Consider the following 19,082-nt stretch of genomic DNA (forward strand, 5'->3'; position numbering starts at 1 on the left):
CATTCCTTATTTGTGTGTGAGTTTATGTGCAAAAATGCACTTCTTTTTCCCTTTTTTTTTGGCTTTTCAGAGAGCAGTTTTCATCTGGATTTTAAGGAAGGTCTGGTTAAGATACATGAAAATGCCAAACCCTTTTCTCCTTTAACATTTAAAAATAAGATGAGGAACATAGGCAGAACACTCTATGACATAAATCACAGGATGATCCTTTTTGACCCACCTCCTAGAGAAATGGAAATAAAAACAAAAATAAACAATTGGGACCCAATGAAACTTAAAAGCTTTTGCACAGCAAAGGAAACCATAAACAAGACGAAAAGACAACCCTCAGAATGGGAGAAAATATTTGCAATCGAAGCAACTGACAAAGGATTCATCTCCAAAATATACAAGCAGCACATGCAGCTCAATATCAAAAAAGCAAACAACCCAATCCAAAAATGGGCAGAAGACCTAAATAGACATTTCTCCAAAGAAGATATACAGATTGCCAATAAACACATGAAAGGATGCTCAACATCACTAATAATTAGAGAAATGCAAATCAAAACTACAATGAGGTATCATCACCTCACACCAGTCAGAATGGCCATCATCAAAAAATCTACAGTAAATGCTGGAGAGGGTGTGGAGAAAAGGGAACCCTCTTGCACTGTTGGTGGGAATGTAAATTGATACAGCCACTATGGAGAACAGTATGGAGGTTCCTTAAAAAACTAAAAATAGAACTACCATACGACCCAGCAATCCCACTACTGGGCATATACCTGGAGAAAACCATAATTCAAAAAGAGTCATGTACCACAATGTTCATTGCAGCACTATTTACAATAGCCAGGACATGAAAGCAACCTAAGTGTCCATCAACAGATGAATGGATAAAGAAGATGTGATAAATATATACAATGAAATATTACTCAGCCATAAAAAGAAATGAAATTGAGTTATTTGTAGTGAGGTGGATGGACGTAGAGTCTGTCATACAGAGTGAAGTAAGTCAGAAGGAAAAGAACAAATACCGTATGCTAACACATATATGGAATCTAAAAAATAAAAATGGTTCTGAAGGACATAGGGGAAGGACAGGAGTAAAGACGCAGACGTAGAGGATGGACTTGAGGACACGGGGAGAGGGAAGGGTAAGCTGGGACGAAGTGAGAGAGTAGCAGTGACATATATACACTACCAAATGTAAAATAGCTAGTGGGAAGCAGCTGCATAGCACAGGGAGATCAGCTCGGTGCCTTGAGACCACCTAGAGGGGTGGGATAGGGAGGGTGGTAGGGAGTCGCAAGAGGGAGGGGATATGGGGATATCTGTATACGTATAGCTGATTCACTTTGTTATACAGCAGAAACTAACACAACAATGTAAAGCAATTATACTCCAATAAAGATGTTTAAAAAATAAAAATGGTCTACATCAAAAAATAAATAAATAAAAATATGATGAAGGAACAGTGTTACAAAGTAGACACCAGGAACAGCGATTTTTAAAAATCATTTTTTCGTGGATATGAGGCATGTGTATAAAGAGTACCAGGAGCCCGAAGACCTGAATTCCAGTCCTGTTTTTTCAGTCGTACCTGTGACATTGAACCGTTCTCCAGACCTCTCTGAGACTCAAGAGAGTCTATATTCCTGTATCATGAGGTTTAAGGAAGATCAGATGAAAATGTGTGTGAATGTGCTTGTTTAATCCATGGAGACCCACAATTTTACTTGCAGCTGGATTAAGACCCCTTCAAGGGGTTGTTGAATGAGAACAGTATTTAAAACCGTACTTAGAACAGTGCCACACACATACAAAGTGCTCAGTGAAATCTAGCTGTTATTGGTGATATCACCAAGTCTTCTTACCTCTTTTGTTATGTATTAGACACATGATGATTACTAGAATTTTTTAAATTAATTTTTATTTTAAAATGATATACATATATAATAGCTTAAAAAGTCAAACAGTACAAAAAAGTCAAGGAAAAGAGCACTCCCCTTCACCATCCTCTCCCAAGCTTACTCCTCAGAGGCCATCATTTAAAATTTTTAACTGTTTCTTCTGATATTTACCTCCACATAACAGGAACAATATACAATGCTGCTGTCTCTTAAGGCAACAATCTTAGAATTTTGCTGCTGACTTCCCATTATGGTAGATGAGTATTTCGCTGTCTTACTTTTCGTTCTCTTCAATCCCCTTCCCCCAAATGTATCCGTTTCCAGTTAATAGCATTTATGACTCTGTCATTACTAATTACAAGTCGTATATTTTGGTTGTTTTCTTTTTTGAACTTTTTGGGGTTTTTCCTGGAGTTAATTAATGACTGATTTTTCTTTGCTTAGTTTTCTATAAACTTGTCACTAATTTTAACCAAATAGAGCCACAGATGTATCAAATGCTTTTCAATACAATGTCAAAACATTCAAACTCATAAAATGAGGCTCCTGGAGCCTTCACTGTCATGCTTCCCTCTGGACTGGCTGTCCTGACTTTACCACATGCCCACTGGCATCCCAACAGGGACTTTGCCTCTCTTTGATGTTGGGTCCCCTGTTCCTAGGAGCCTGAGTTTTCCCCTCTTTTTGCATTTTCTTATATTGTTGCACCATATCCTCCAGTAGTTTTCCAAGAAGTCCAATGACAATTTGACTTCTGAACCTTTGTATGTGAGCTGGTTTTGATCTTTGCAATTAAAAAAAATTTATTTTATTTTATTTATTTTTATTTTTGGCTGTGTTGGGTCTTTGTTGCTGCACGCGGGCTTTCTCTAGTTGCGGCGAGTGGAGGCTACTCTTCGTTGCGGTGCGTGGACCTCTCATTGCGGTGGCTTCTCTTGTTGAGGAGCACGGGCTCTAGGCACGCGGGCTTCAGTAGTTGCAGCACGCAGGCTCAGTAGTTGTGGTTCACGGGCTCTAGAGCACAGGCTCAGTAGTTGTGGCGCACGGGCTTAGTTGCTCCGGGCATGTGGGATCTTCCTGGACCAGGGATCAAACCCGTGTCCCCTGCATTGGCAGGTGGATTCTCAACCACTGCGCCACCAGGGAAGCCCCCCAAAATTTTTTCTTTAACAATTTTGTTGAGATGTAATTTATATACCATAGAGCAAGGGTCCCCAACCCCGGGCCGTGGACCGCTACTGGTCCGCAGCCTGTTAGGAACCGAGCCGCACAGCAGGAGGTTAGTGGGGGGCGAGCGAGTGAAGCTTCATCTGCCGCTCCCCATCGCTCGCATTACCGCCTGAACCACATTCCCCCCTTCCCCGCCGAGGAAAAATTGTCTTTCACGAAATCGGTCCCTGGTGCCAAAAATGTTAGGGACCGCTGCCATAGCGTTCACCTATTTAAAGCATACAATTACATGATTTTAAGTATATTTACAGAACTGTGCAACCGTCACCATATCCTAATTTTAGGACTTTTTCATCATCCCCAAAAGAAAGCTTGTACCTATTAACAGTCACCCCCCATTCCTTCTTTGCCTCCAGGCTTAGGTAACCACTAATCTACTTTCTGTCTCTACGTATTTGCTTATTTCGAACTTTATCTAAATTTGATCATACAACATGTGGTATTCTGTGATGGTTCTTTCACCTAGTGAAATATTTTTCAGGTTCACGCATGTAGCATACATCAGGGCTTCATTCCTTTGTATTGCTTAATAATATTCTATTGTATGGATACACCACATCTGTTTATCCCTTCATCAGTTGATGGACATTTGGGTTTCCACTTTTTGGCTATTATCAATAATGCTGCTTTGAACATTCATACACACAAGTTTTAGTGTAGACGTTTGTTTCCATTTCTCTTGGGTAGATACACAGAAGTGGAATTTCAGAGTTATACGGTAATTTCATGTTTAACTTTTTGAGGAACTGCCCAACTATTTCCAAAGGGGCTACACCATTTTACATTCTCAACTCACAGGTGATTTTACAAACAGCTTTATTGACGTATACTTGATATACGATGAAATGCACATACATAAAGTATGCGATTCAAGTTCTGACAAATGTATACACCTGTGAAACCATCACCACAATCAAGATAATGAACATATCCATCACCTCTAATCTTTCCTTGAGCCCCTTTGAAATCCATCCTTCCCACCTGACCCCCCAACCCCATTCCACTCCCTATTATCCCCAAGCAACCACTGATCTACTTCCTGTCACTATAGTTTAGTTTGCATTTTCTAGAATTTTACATAAATGGAATCATACAGTATGTACCCCTTTTGGCTTTTTTACTGAGCATAATAGTTTTGAGATTCATCCATGTTGTTGAATGTATCAATAATTCATTTTTTAAAATATTGATTCTGTTGTATGTATATACCACAGAGTGTCCATCTCTTCAGCTGTTGATGGACATTTGGGTTGTTTCCAGTTTGAGAATATTACAAATAAAGCTGCTGTGAACATTCATGTACAAGTCTTTGTGTAGACATATGCTTTTATTTTTCTTGGGTAAATACATAGAAGTGGAATGACTGAATTATACACTCGGTATATGTTTGACTTTTTGTTTTTTTGTTTTTTTTTATTTTTGTCTGTGTTGGGTCTTCGTTTCTGTGCGAGGGCTTTCTCCAGCTGTGGTGAGCGGGGGCCACTCTTCGTCGCGGTGCGCGGGCCTCTCACTATCGCGGCCCCTCCCGTTGCGGAGCACAGGCTCCAGACACGCAGGCTCAGTAGTTGTGGCTCACGGGCTTAGTTGCTCCGCAGCATGTGGGATCTTCCCTGACCAGGGCTCGAACCCGTGTCCGCTGCATTGGCAGGCAGATTCTTAACCACTGCGCCACCAGGGAAGCCCCATGTTTGACTTTTAAAGAAACTTCCAAACTGCTTTCTGAAGTGGTTATACCATTTTATATTCCCACCAGTAGTATGCTTTTTGGAAGCTTTTTGGAAATTGTCTGTTTTGAAATTTCATGCTGGTGTACTTTGTTGTAGGTGTGTCATTGTGCTCACTTTGTGGGCTCTTTCAGTTTGGAGATGAGTTTTCTCTAGTCTGGACAATCTTGTTGAATTGTATCTTTAATTTCCTCTCCACTATTTTCCCTGTAATATGTTTCTAGAACTCCTATTACTTGGACGGGTTCTCTACTAGTTTTTTTTCTCTCCTATTATACATTTCTTCATCTGTTCTACTTTTTAGGAGATTTCCTTGACTTTTTCTTCCAACCTCCTTTAAAAAATATTTTGTCTTTATATTTATATTCCAGGCTCTGTTTCTTGTTTTATGGATGCAATAACTTCACTCTCTCTTAGGTAAATACAGTTTTTAAAAAAGATTTATTCTACTCTCTCTATTGTCTTTCCCCTGAATTCTTATCTTGTTTGTTCTGGTCTCTTATGTCAGAGGCATTCCTTAAACGTCTGTGATCCTCGCATACCCCTCATATTTGAGAGGGAGGCATCAAAAGCTCTCAGAAACTGTATGTGTGTGAAAGAGGCTTGTGGACGGTGTATTTCTTTATGATTAATTAGATGTGATAACTTTGGGGAATCCCTAAACATTCATATCTATTGTGTTTTGTTTTATTTATCAGCAACTTGCTGCTGGCTTTCTGGATGCAGGGAGGGGAAGGGGCCTCCCGTTTCAGGATGCAGACCTTCACTTAACTCTCATACAGCCCAGAGTCTCATTTGCACCTCAGCCTGGCCAGTGGTCCCTAAGTCCACAGCCTCTGTGCCTCCACATTTCCCACAATAATTTCTGGTTTCCTGGGCTAGGGTGGGAGGGAGGCTGAGGCCTCCTTATACAGAGATTGATCCAAAACCCGTTTTCAGCCCTTGCCTGCCCTGTGGTCCAGAACTCACGTGCAGCTCTGCAGTGTACCCTGGCCTCCTCACCAGCGCCCAGCTGCCCGCATCTGCTGGTAGCTCCTTTATCTTGTTAAAGCAGTTTCTGCTGCTCTATCTGCTTTCAGATTGGTTGACATTTTATAATACTGTAAATCAACTATACTTCAATTTAAAAAAGAAGAAATATCTCTTCCATTATTGCCTCCTTTCCAGTACCCTCGCCCAGGCAGGTTTGTACCTTATGATAAAAATATACTGTATTTGTAAGGTCTTTTCTGTCATCTTAGTGGAGTTTTGGGAGAGAGGGGATAAGTATTTCTCCTCTTGATTCATCAGCACATTTTTGTTGAGTGCTCACTATGTGACAAGCACTCTTCTAGGTGCTGGGAAAGCAGGGCTTACATTCTAGGGAGAGTGGAGAGTAGAGTGAGTGTAGGTACTGTACAGAGAAACAGACAATACACAAACATAGGAAGTAAGTTCCAGTACGTTAGAAGGTGGTGTGCGCTGTAGAGAAACATGGCAGGAGTGGAGGAAAACGGGGCGTGGAAGTACAGGCGTGGGATTGCCATTTTAAACACTGATGAGGTGACATTTGGCTAAATACCTGAAGAAACCGAGAGCACGCGCCACACATACCCAGGGCAGAGTGTTCTAGACAGAGGGAAGAGCCAATGCAAAGGTCCTGAGGTGGGATTGTTGGGGGGTGGGGTTGAGGGATAGGAGGAGGTTTCGCTGGAACAGATGAGTGAGGCAGGAGAACGGGAAAGGAGGTCAGAGGGGAAGAGAGGTCCCAGTCATGTGGGGTCTTGTCAGTCTTTATAAGGTCTTGGGCTTTCTCTTGGGGCCACATGGGGAGCCACTGCAGCTTTGAACAGAGGGTTGACATGGTGAGACTTCCCTTGTTTCTAAAGGCTCACTCTGGTTGCTGCGTTTAGAATAGACTATGGCAATTGGAAGCAGAGTGACCTGCTAGGAGGATGCTGTAGTAAACCAGGGCACTGGATGGTGACTTGGACGGGGCTGATGTGGAGATGGAGATGGTGCAAGCGTGGGCTTCTGGATTTATTTTGAAGGTGGAACCTGCAGAGTTACTTGATGGACTAGATGTGAGGTGTGAGAAGAAGGATGATCAGAAGGGACTCCAGGATAATTGGTCTGAGCAACTGCAAGGGTGGAGCTGTCTTCAGGGGAGAGGAGAAGGCTGCAGGTAGTGTGGGTGTGGGCGGGAAGAGGCGGATCCGTTTTGGACACACTCAGTTTGAGATGTCTTAGTCAGCATCCAAGAGGAGATGTCAAACAGGCAAGTCCAGGCTGGAGATGGAAAGGTGGGAGTTCTGTGGTCTGAAAATGGTATTCCAGGGAATTCCCTGGCGGTCCAGTGGTTAGGACTCAGCACTTTCACTGCTGAGGACCCAGGTTCGATCCCTGGTCGGGGAACTGAGATCCCACAAGACAAGTGGTGCGGCCAAAAAAAAAAGTTAAAAATGGTATTTCACACGTACTTGGGTGAAAATGATGTGTCGATACAGGTTCACCGCTTGTCGCAAATGTACCACCCTAGTGGGGTAGGTTGACGGTGCGGGAGGCTGTACTGGGGGCGGGGAGTGAGGGGTGCATGGGAACTCTGTGGACTTTCTGTTTAATTCTGCTGTGGAACCAAAATTGTTCTAAAAAACAATGTCTATTTTTATTTTTTATATTTTTAGCAGCGCTGCGCGACTTGCGGGATCTTAGCTCCCCGATCAGGGATCGAACCTGAGCCCCCTGCAGTGGAAGCGCAGAGTCTTAACTACTGGACAGCCAGGGAAGTCCCCAAAGTCTATTTTTTTAAATGGTACTAAAAGCCATGAGACTTGATGAGATGGTCAAGGGAGTAAGTGTGCAAGACGAGAGATCCTAAAATTAAGCATGCCGTGCCCACCTTTAAGTGGAAGGAGAGGTGGCAGTGGGGACAGCAAACGTGGTGGAAAGAACACCAGGAGGGAGTGGTATCTTGGAAGTCAAAGGAAGAAAGTGGTTCGAGGGAGGAAGGCATCAACAGGGTCCGATGCTGACAGTCGCTCAAGTAAGACAGAGATGGAACTGACTTAAATTTCCCAAGGGGGATGCCACTGTGACTTTGCAAGAGCAGTTGAGTGGGGTGGTGGAGAGGCAAGCAGACCGGAGAGAGCTTAGGAGAGTGGAGGAGAGGGATGGGAGACGATGAGTACAGAGAACTCATTTGAGGCACTTTGCTGAGAAGTGCTGCAGTGAAATAGAGCAATAGGGAACTGCTTTGTTTTGTTTTTGTTTTTTTGGGTTTTTTTGCTTTGAGATGGGAGAAATACAAGTATGATTGCATACTGAAATAATTAACCTGCCTTTGTTTAGCAGGAATCCCGACTTGAATCTTAAACGTACATAAAGGTCTTCCTTTTGCAGGTGTATCTTCATGGATGCAGCATGGTACACGATAGAGAGCGCTGTGCCAGGAAGACCACTTTCCTATGACTCATGAACCTAGCATCACTCCTAGCCAAAGCCATCTGGGCCTCAGTTTCCTGATCTGCAGCATAATATGCTGATCTCCAAGGATCCATCCAGCTGTGATATGCCATGAATGTGTGACTTGAAAAGCAAGGGAGATCAAAGATGGGAAAGGCAGTCAATGTCTGCTTGCTTCTTCCACGGGAAATTAAAGAAAGCACAACTAACGCTGTAAAGATGTGGGCTTAAATATTTGTAGATTAAACTTACAGTAGACCTACAGATTAAACCTACAGTAGAGATTTTGATGTTTCCAACTACTGATCCCCTCCCCCACACCCCACTGAAAAGCATATTCACTGCAGAAATTTTGTAAAACACGAAAATATAATAATGGAAATTAAAATCACCCATTATCCCATCATCTAGGGATAAATGCTAGTAACATTTGGGAATCGTTTCCATAAAGCTTTCTATCCATAAATGTACTATATTTCCTCTCCTCTCCTACTGAAAACTCTCTATATTTTTATCCTGCTTTTTTTCAATGACAGCTTCACAAGCACGTTCCCTGCATCAGCAGTCCCCAACCCTTTTGGCACAGGGGACCGGTTTTGTGGAAGAGAATTTTTCCACGGATGGGGGAGGGAGGGCGGGGGCCGGAGGGTTTGGTTCAGGCGGTAATGCTAGCTATGGGGAGCGGTAGATGAAGCTTCACTGGCTCACCCGCCGCTCACCTCCTGCTGTGTGGCCTGGCTCCTAACAGGCCTCGGACTGGTACCCATCCACCGCCCGGGGGCTGGGGACCCCTGCCCTACATCACCAAATAGTCTTCATTCAGTTCTTACAACTGTTCAATATTCCATCATAGGAATATACTGTAACTTAGTCATTCTATTAATGGACATTTATAGCTACCATAAATAGCACTGATAAAAGAAGTGTTATGATGTTCAACTTTGCACACAAATCTTTGTATTTCTATTCTTTCTTTGGCATAAATTACCAGTCGTAGAATTATTCACTGGTCCAATGGGTATAAACATTTTGAAGGCTCTTATGCATGTTGCCAAACATCATCTTAACACATCTGCCTCTCTTGCCTTCCAGAGAGGTTGTTAACAATTTACTTTCCCGCCTTCACTGTGTGTGTCAATTGCATCATGCTGTTACTAACCCTGCCAACTTCCTATAATTCCTTTTTAAAATGCCACTTTTCACCGCATATAAGCTAAAGTTTATTATTTATTAAAACAGCATTGTAGGGGGAGTGAGTAATTCAGATTCCAGTACATTTTTGTGTGCCTACATGTGCTGGGCACTATACCAGGTGCTTTCTTGTTTATTGCTAGTGAACACCACACCCTTAGAATGTGGGTGGCATCCTTTCCTTGTCCAATCCTAGGAGGCTGTGTTTAAAGACACACAGCTGGGGAATCCCTGGCAGTCCAGTGGTTAGGACTCTGCACTTTCACTGCTGAGGGCGCAGGTTCGATCCCTGGTCAGAGAACTAAGATCCCACAGGCTGCGGGGTGGGGATGGGGTGGGGGGATGGGGTGTGGGAAGACACACAGCTGGTCTGCTATATAGCCAGGATTGGTAACCAGGTCTCTTGGCTTCAAGCTGTGCACTTATGTATTTACTTAGTTTACTATATCTCATCTGCTTCAAATGGCTGAGCATATTCTTTATGAGATAAAAATATATTTTATTGTAAAAGACTATAACGTATTCCCAGCTTACCAGTTTTTTTTTTAAGTTTTTGAGAATTAAAAATGTCAAACTCTATAGAGTCAATGATCACTCTGAAATTCTGCTTTACCAGAAGACATCCTAGTCCCCAGTGAAAGTTATTCAACCAAAGGTGAGACCAGCAGGGGTAAGACCAGCAGGGGTAGGAAGGGGCCAAACCACTTGTCCTCTTCTTGCTCAGACTGGCTACCAGTGTTTGTAAAGGCTTGAGATGAGCTACAGAAAGTGAGCAATGCTATTTTTTCTTTTTTATATTCATTTATTTGGTTGCGTTGGGTCTTAGCTGTGGCACGTGGGATCCTTGTTTCGGCGTGCGGGATCTAGTTCCCTGACCAGGGATCAAACCCGGGACCCCTGCATTGGGAGCACGGAGTCTTAACCACTGGACCACAAGGGAAGCCCCTGAGCAATGCTGTTTGGATGGAGAGTACCTTCAGCCATTGCAAACCACAGGCAGAACTTGAATCACGTGGGAGGGGTGTGTGTGTGTGTGTGTTTATGTGTGGGTGTGTGTGTGTGTTTTCTTTTGGCAAGCCATAGGAACTGTGCGGCTCTATACTTCTATACATGGTCTTCTGCACAGCACATGTTGAAAACTGGCTTTTGGATTCTCAGACACTTGAAACAGGTATTTATAGCAATTTCATGAGGACAGTCTTTTCATGCCCCGAAACAAATTTTAAACTGTGAACATTAAACCATGGGTCTTTATTTTTGTACTCACTATCTGATATGCTAACAGGATAGTAAAAGTGATTTGAAGCTGTTCTATTTTCCCTTCATTTCAGAAAGCTGTTCCAGCTAAGACTGGCCGCAGTCTTAGCTCAGGACAGATTCCTAAGGATGTCCTAGGCCACAGCAGGTTTTTTTCCAGACACAGCAGGGGTGGACCTGGAAAGTGGCATAACATTTAGCTGTGCCTAACTTTCACCCATTGTGCCAGTCTCCCTACTTCCTGCGTTAGAATTACTTGTAATTTGGTCTCTGGAGACGCTTTCTGGGGAGGTGCTGCACAAATTCCCTGGTTATTGTTACCTCATTTGTATGCAGGACTCTGTAGAGTTTGAAAGTCCTACTCTTACAATGGCTGAACATGCTGCCTGGAGTTTAAGCATCACGGTTCAATCCCGTTATAACGGAGAGGAAGCTGGCAGGAGCCCAGGGCCGGAGGAGGCCGGCAACAGGAGACGCTTTAAAAATCGAGCTTTTCAGCTGGATTCTAACTCGGCTCCTGGTCACAATAGCCTGCCTCCTCGAGTTGCAGCTGCAAACCCGCAGCAGAGGGGCAGGGTGCTTAGAAATACTCTGAGTAAAATACTTTGAGAGGGGAAGGGAAGGTAGGGAGAGAAATGAGAAACGAGCATAGAAGGCCAGAGATGGGGGTGGGATTGGGGCTGAAGGGGTGGGTAGAGGGAGGGAGGAAAAATTAGCGGAATGGAAAGCTCAGAATAGAAGACATAAAAGAAAATGCCAACTAGTGAAAATACTGAGAAAGGATGGGTGGAGGGGGGACCGACGACTGGGGAACAGTTAAGAAAAATAGCAATTAGTACAGCTAAAAATAAAGACCAATTTAGAGACAAAGCCTGATACAGAGGAGAAAACTAGGACTCGCCGGAAAGACAATTCCTCGTAAACCAAATCCTGAAGAAAATGGGGCTAATGATACTTCCTCTTGGGCTGTTTTGCAGAAGAAATGAGATAATAGATTCGAGTGGAGCTGGCGGCCCTGAGCAGGTGACTGGCGGCGGGAGAGGAGAAATCAGAAGTAGAGCGCAGTGCGGCCCGAGTGATTCCGAGCGTTGAGCGCGAAGGCCCTGCCGAAAGGTGCGCCACGTGTCCCGAAAGTTAGTGTCTCCGGCCAGCCGGTGTGCGGGGCAGAGGTATAGCTCCGCGCTGGAACCTGAGGGGTTCCTACGGAATTCCCCCGAGGTCCGCCCTTGGAGCCTCAAGACCAAGGGCAGAAGGCGCCCAAATTTCGGAGCCCGCGCAGCGCGGCCCGGGAGAGGGCGCCCACCGGCTCCGGCTCGGCTCGCTCAGCCCGCGGACACCGCGGCCCGGGTCCTGGCAACGCCTCGCTGGCTTTCGCGGCCGTGGAAAGGCCCAGCGCCCACGGAGTCGCGGGACGGGCAAGCCCGGGCGCGCAGGGATCCTGGAACCCGAGGACAAGGAGGCGAAGGCCGTGGGCCGCACCTGGGTTTTGCAGAACCACGAGGCCTCAGTTTCCCGGTCTCTGGACCAGGAGGTGACCCTCGCCGGCCGCCCGGCAAAAGCGCGCGGAGCCACGAAGCGCAGTGCGCCGAAGGCGCCGCGTCCGTTTCCCAGGGCTGCAGGGAGAGGGCGGGAGGCAGGGATGGACGCTGGAGCTGGGGGTAGGGCGGGGCTCGGGCGGCTTCTCTGGAGAACCCCGCCGGGCGGCGAAGGGTTCCCAGGACCCGCGAACCGCCTGGGCAGGGTTCCTAAGTCCCGGGCGGCGCGGACTACTTCCGAGAGAGTGCGCTCCGTCCTGGGATCTGGGCCAGGTCCCGGCGTTTGGGAGTGACCCGGCTGCGCCCTGCCCGCCCAGGCACCCCGGCGCGGGGCCGCAGGGCCCCCTCCTGGGCGGGCCGGTAGGGCGCACGGAGCGCGCCACGCGGCGTCTGGCTGGGAGGAGGGCGGCAGGGTGGGGGCCGCACGCTCCGGGGCGGTGCTGAGCGGGCTCCTCCTCCTCGGCCTCCTCCTCCTCGCCTTCCTCCAGCTCAGCCGCCGCGCTGCCCAGCGGATCCTCCTTCCTCCCTGGGGTGCCCGCGGCTATGTTTAACCGCGCCGTGAGTCGGCTGAGCAGGAAGCGGCCGCCGTCAGGTAAGCTCCCGGGACCCCGCGTGCTGGGGATTGGGGCGCCCGCAGGGGCTGCGATGAACCGCCCGGGCAGGCGCTGCCCGCCCAGGGCATCCTTACTAGGCTCGGGCGCGGCTCTGCGATGCCGCACCGAGGGGAGCCCCGGCCGAACGCGCCACTTCTCCCTGCTCCGTCCAGCGCCCCTATGGTCCCAGCCGCGGCGGGAGCGCAGAGTCCCGAGAAGCGCGCTGGGGAGGAAGTTTGTCTGAAAGGAGGAACAACAGCAGTTTTCTTTTTAGTGATGGTCTGGGAGAAAAAGGAGATCCAAAACACCTCCAAACTTTGGAGGTAGTATGGGCTCTAGATTCCGAAAGCAGAACGTCGCGCAAGTTCCCTCCCTTCGGGAGTCCTCTGCCTCCGCTGCGGGCGTTGGTGCGAATGATGCCCACGCGGCGCCAGGAAAGGCGCGCCTGGACCCCGGGCATCCGACAGGGCTGCCAGGCCTTGGCTGCCGGACGCCTTCTGTTCTGCGCCGAGGAGCCGAACTATGGGGCAGAGAAGGAGGGTGAATACCAGGTGAAGGGCGCATCTGCAGTTCGCGCCAGGGAAGAGCCGACAAAGGATACAGTTTGGCTGTCACTCTGGACCAGCCACAATTTGGAACGATTTGATAGGACAAAGAACCCATGGTGAAGATGAAACCATGCCCTTGATTCCAACCATCTTACCCCTTTTGCTCCTAATAGCTAAGCCCCTTTGAGCGCTAATTGTGGGCCCGGGTCTGTGTTCACTCTGTTTTGTGAATTCTCTCTTCACCTTTCGGGCAACCCATTGAGATAGGCATTGTTCTCCCCACTTTACGGAGAAGGGAACTGAAGCCAGGAGCTATTAGGTAACGTGCTCCAAGTCACACTTAGGTGATGGAGAATCTTTCAGACCCAGCTCGGCCTGACTCTGGAGTTCAGAGGCTTTTCTGCCGCCTCCCACTCCGAGACGCTTCTGCTAGTACCAAGAGGCTGTACGTGTTGGCCCATATCTTTTTTTCACCTAATGTATTTTATGAGGGACACTCTGGTGAAGAGGATGGACTGAAAGTAGGTTGGCTGGGTCCAAATCCCACCTCCACCACTACTAGCTGTGGAGCCTCTCTGTGCAGATAAGGATCTGCAAAATGGGAATAAAATACCCTTCTTTAAACACTAAATCGAAGCTGGTTTCTCATCCATAAAATTTTGCAAATTATTGCATTTAATATTTAGGACAACTCTAATAAAGTAGGACTTCATAGAGTTATAAATTGCTTATATTAGAGTTAGTGTTAGTGATCATGTAAACCTTTCTGTGTTACCTGTGGGTCAAAGGATTCCCCTGTGGGTGTTCATTTTAGCCATTCCTTATTGTTAGATATTCACAGGCCTATGGAGTGGTGGTCAGAGCCTGGACTCTGAAGTTAAACTCCTGGTTCCCACCATGACTCTATCATTCAGCTACCTTGGGCAAGTTACTTTTCCTCTGAGCCAATTGCTAAATTATTGGGAAATTTGGAAGCTGGTTGCTAAACTGTAGGTAGCTTGAAATTGGCACCAGTGGCCATTTACACCGTGGAAATCAGCAGATGCTAAAAATCAAGTTTTTTTGTTTTTGTTTTTCCCAGGGAGAGCTGGTTTACCAGCACACCTCTGCGTCTGTTTTCCCATCTGTAAAGTGGGTTCCATAGAGCTGTGGAATCAAATACATGAAAGCATATATATGAAGTCCCTAGTACAGTGCGTGGCATTACTGAGTAATAATGGTTAGCTGTTATCTTTTCCGCCTTTTCCTATTATAAATAGAGCTGCTTTGAACATCCCTGCACAGTTCGCTTTTGGGTTGAAGTCTTCCAAATAGAACAAATGAATTATGGGCCATACATGGTTTTGGGGTGCTGTTGCATATGGGCAGGTTGTACCCCAGAAAGACTGGGGGCAGTTTTAGGGACACCAGTGGAGTGTACCTCTTTCAGGGTAACACATTTTAAGGCTGATGAAATGTGGTTAGGTCACTGATAGAAAGATCAGTAGCTAAAAATCATGGATTGGTATTAAATGCCTGACTTCCAAGAGCCTGATTTCTTTATGATTTTTAGGTTTAATGTCTACCCCCTGATGGGAAAGGACAAATGAGCCCCTGCCAGTTTGGTCATCACCACCCAGCAGTGAGAAGGGGGGAATGTTGGCCCTGAGGCAAGGGCACTGGGAAGCCAGCCAAGTGGTCCATGGGACCCTGGACTGGTTTTTTTTTTTTGGTAATTTTGAATTATTTTTCCTAAAGTGGTTCTCCAGATTGTGTAAGTTTCTGGCCCCACAAAAACCGGATCCACCCCTGCTGGACCCTGATTTGAGCCTGGCTGCAGTCCTGCCTCCCAGCTCCTTTTACTCCAAACCTTTCTTGCTTTTCTAAAAAATCTTATTGGAGACAATGTCTTTAAACTGAGGTTTGGTGCTCCCAAGGCTTAATTCCAAGTTTCGAAGTGCAATTCAAAGTGCAAATATTCTCCTTCCTGAGCTTTCGCAAAGTGTGTTCACGAACCACAAGGGGGTGGGAGTGGAGGTGGGCTAGACAAAATGCAGCTTTCCAGGCCCCTCCAGACCCCGCCCCCCCCCCCCCCCCCCCGTCCCGGATTCAGTCCTGCGGACCCGAGGTGGGTGGGAGAGTTGGCTGCATTTTTGACAGTCGATTCTTATGGCACTGAAGTGTGAGGACCCCTCCAAGGGTTCTGTGCACCCACCCTGCCCCCCACAGCGACTTGCACTGTTGATGGTAAATGGGATGCTCTTCGCTTGAAAAGCAAAGCCAGAGCCATGGCCTTCCACCACCCCCTGCGAGCAGAACACGGGCTGAACCGCCAGGGGAATTCCCCACGCCCCCGCCCTGAGCCTATTATACATTATCCCATTAAACCTCTGGGACCAGTTTCAGATTTATGGCAGGGCTTAAGTTTTTATTTAAAGATGACAGTTGACATAATTTAATGTCTCTGTTGTAACAACCCAGCGGCAGGGCCGGCTTGGCTGCTGGGGGAAATTTTCCCTGCAGAAAATCACTGGGCCGAGCCTTCAGATTCAGGGAGAACGCAGCGGGCACAGAGAAGCGGGGCTGAGCGAGGGGCGTGGTTTATACACGTGTGGTCCGCCCCTCCCCCCCAGCTGAGTCCACGGTGCCGACCTGAACGCCACCACGGGCAGCTCGCGGACTAGTGGGTGCCGGGCGCTCGGGGTGCTTTACTTGCCTTCACAGACTTGGTATTTGAACTGATGTCTCCTTTACTCACTGTTAGAAATTGTGGAAACCAGGCAGGTGCCTGGCTGGGCCATTTCCTAGGGCTTTCTGGGTGAACTGAGTCATTTCCCTCCCTGGGGTTGAGTAATCCCCTCGGCCCCCTGCCGCTGGGCTCTGGGAACTTGCTGTTTAAATTGTACTAAATTTACGCTCACCAGTTTCTTCTGCTTCCCCCAGATAGCTCTCCACGGCAGCAGCCCCGGGGGGTGGCAGCAGGCGCCCAGGCAGGCGAGAGAAGCAGCTCTGCGATAAGAGCTGTCAGGAGGCGCACACTGGAGCCAAACAGTCCCTTGCAGACTTCCGGGGACCAATTTCCCTTCCCAGTAGGTTCCCGTCTCTCGAGGGCCCGGCCGAGTGCCAGTGGGTCGGCTCTGCTGCCCCCGCTCTGTGATGGGCTCAGGGACCCCCTCATCTGGCTCGCCTTCTCTCCCAGTCCCCCCGCTGCCCGCCCCGCCCCTGGGTGGCTGGACATTCCCACCTCTGTCCTGTGTCCTCTCCCAAAGCTCCAGGAGGCCCACTCTTCCGGGCCTCCTGCCTCCCTCTCTGCACCTGAAATGCAGCCTGCCCATCTTGTCTCTCCCCGGACAGCTGCAGAGGCTGCCCATTTCTGAAGGGACAGACCAGGGGACTGAGATCTCTGACCCGAGCCCAGAGCTGCCTGCCTGACCTCACACAGTATCCAGTGTGTCATCTTGCTCGCGTGTATTTAGAGAGTGAGTGTGGAGCGGTGGGCTTTTCTCTTTCCTTCCTTGCCTCCCTGCTTCTCTGCTCCACTTCCTTCCTTCTTTCTTTTCTTTCTTTCTTTCTCCAGTTGGGACATTAAAAACCAACAATACCATCATCAACAGTCTTTATCATCCCACAAATGAAGGATGTTTCAACAGCCCAAATAGTAGGAGAGATATAATGTCATGTAAAGAACTTGTCCTGATACACAAGAATCTTCCAGAGGCTGTTGCTTCTAGGGGAGAGGCTCTGGGTCGCTGAAGGACAGGGGTGATAGGAAGACCTGTCCCACCGTGCTCCCTTGTGTAGCTCTTGTCTTTTGTACCCTGTAAATAAATGTAATTATCTACTTAAAAAACACAACCCAAGACTGTCCCACTCGATCAGCACAGCTCACTTGGTAAATATTTCCTTCTGCTTATTCTCATTCTTTCATGGAAGAAAAGTGAAGAAAACGTCATGGCAGTGTGTGGCATTGCAGGCAGATGGCCATCTGGGAATGCCTGGCCTCATCTTCTCAATTAATTTTAATTTCCCTGAGAAAAAGGGCCCGCCTTTTATTTCTTGCATCTTTCCCTGCCCTTCCCTTAACAGCCTCTGCAGCCAGACAGCCTAGGGTTGAGTCCCAGCTCATCGACTTCCTGGCTTTCCCCTTTGGAGCAAGTGATTTAACCTTGTTGTGCCTCAGTTTCCTCATCTGTAAAATGGGCCACCGATGGGCCCAACCTCCAAGGGCTGTGAGGTTGAGATGGGATGTAGTCAGTGTTCAGTAAATGCCATCTCTTTTTACAACCGTCATCCTCCTCTCTGCTTTGTCCCCCGCTCAACCTGACAATCTATCAGAAAACAGCTATCACTATAAATCTATACATGAGCGCCCGGCACTGCAGACCCTGAGGAAGACACAGCTCTTACTCTCAAGAAATACACAGTCTACCCTCCTGACACCGGATGGAAGAAGTTACTTATTTGCCCTGAGGTGGGGGCCAGGGGAGAGCAAGGACACATTTCTGCATAAGTCAGGTCCCAGAGGAAGCATGGGGGCTTCTGGAAAGTGAGAAAAAATACGGACAGGGTCTTCACTTTCACCTCCAGAATTGGGCTCCTGGGTAGTTTTTATTTTTTCTGGGCCTTTGCCTAGAAAGTGAGGATTCTAGGGAGGCTACAGATAACAGTCTGGCGTTCTTATTTCCTTCCCTCTGGTAGAAAGTGGAAACCGGGGCCATCTGTTGTTTAGTCCACTCAGAAGAGGATGTTGAGGCTTGTTTTTCCTCCGGACCCAAAAGGGTGCTCAGGAGCCCCGCAGCCACCGTCTGTCTCGCACAAAGCGTCTCTGAAAAGGCAGCGGAGTTTTGGGCTGCGGGGGCCTCCCCGGGAAGACCCCAGAGCATGGCACGTAAGGAAGGGTCCCCACTCCTTTGGCTATCAGATATGCCCTCAGCTCACCCATCGCTGGGTGCTGGCGGGCAGAGTAGAGGTAGGGGTGTGTGTGGTGCAGACGCAGGTGCACAGGGGGCCTCTGGAGGGCTCGCCTGAGCAACTTGACTTTTTCTGAGGCCTCAGACCTCGTGGGAAAACTGCCATGAGGCCGTTTCTGAGCCCAGCTGACCTCTCCAGCCTGTTGGCCTGCTCCGGTCTTTGATGCTTGCTATCAGTATGATTATTTCAAAACGTTTTTATTTTTATTTTCTGCTAATGGCAGTTCATGCAAACCTCCCTACCAAGGGAATTGCATGCCTGAAGGGTCATTATTCTCAGAAGCTAGATACTGGAGCTGATAAACACTTAAGTAATATTTAGATAGAGGGTTTCCATGACCCAGTTTCTCTGGAGCCTTACATGGATCACCAGTTGTGAAAACGGATTCTCTGCTTCTAAGTGGGATGACTTTTTAAAAAAATGTAATGTTTGATGTGATATAGGTGATATGAGGTTTTAAATCAGTTTTGTGGGGTGTGTACTTTGCCTGAGTATTTTAAAGGAGTATGGTGTGTGTGTGTGTGTGTGGTACCAAACCACGTTAGAATTTAAGGTTCACATTTCTGCCTTTTCCTGGGCTTGAATGTTTAGTTTGTTTTCTTTAATGTGCTGTGCGTTTGGGGGGTGCCTTTGACAAACCCTCTGAGGATGTAAGTTGACTCTGCTGTTGAGGAAGCTGGATATGAGGAAGCTGGAGATTTTACTAAAATCTCTGACT

At 47.5% G+C, this 19,082-nt stretch overlaps 1 protein-coding gene and 1 non-coding gene across 2 annotated transcripts in view; both read left to right on the forward strand.

Moving 5' to 3' along the window:
- The first annotated feature begins 7,170 nt into the window (after positions 1 to 7,170).
- TRNAE-UUC (transfer RNA glutamic acid (anticodon UUC)) lies at positions 7,171 to 7,243 on the forward strand. Its single transcript has one exon. It is a non-coding gene; the product is annotated as a tRNA-Glu (tRNA).
- Positions 7,244 to 11,786: 4,543 nt separating this feature from the next.
- The window catches only part of RGS10 (regulator of G protein signaling 10), a 38,461-nt gene continuing 31,165 nt past the window's right edge, over positions 11,787 to 19,082 (forward strand). The window contains exons 1-2 of the mRNA XM_059899738.1: positions 11,787 to 11,871; positions 12,762 to 12,865. Of these exons, the coding sequence (XP_059755721.1) occupies positions 12,817 to 12,865 (49 nt within the window). The 5' untranslated portion in view covers positions 11,787 to 11,871; positions 12,762 to 12,816. The remainder of the gene's footprint in view (positions 11,872 to 12,761; positions 12,866 to 19,082) is intronic.

Source organism: Balaenoptera ricei, chromosome 16 (assembly GCF_028023285.1).
Source record: "Balaenoptera ricei isolate mBalRic1 chromosome 16, mBalRic1.hap2, whole genome shotgun sequence".
In the NCBI taxonomy this organism is placed as follows: domain Eukaryota; kingdom Metazoa; phylum Chordata; class Mammalia; order Artiodactyla; family Balaenopteridae; genus Balaenoptera; species Balaenoptera ricei.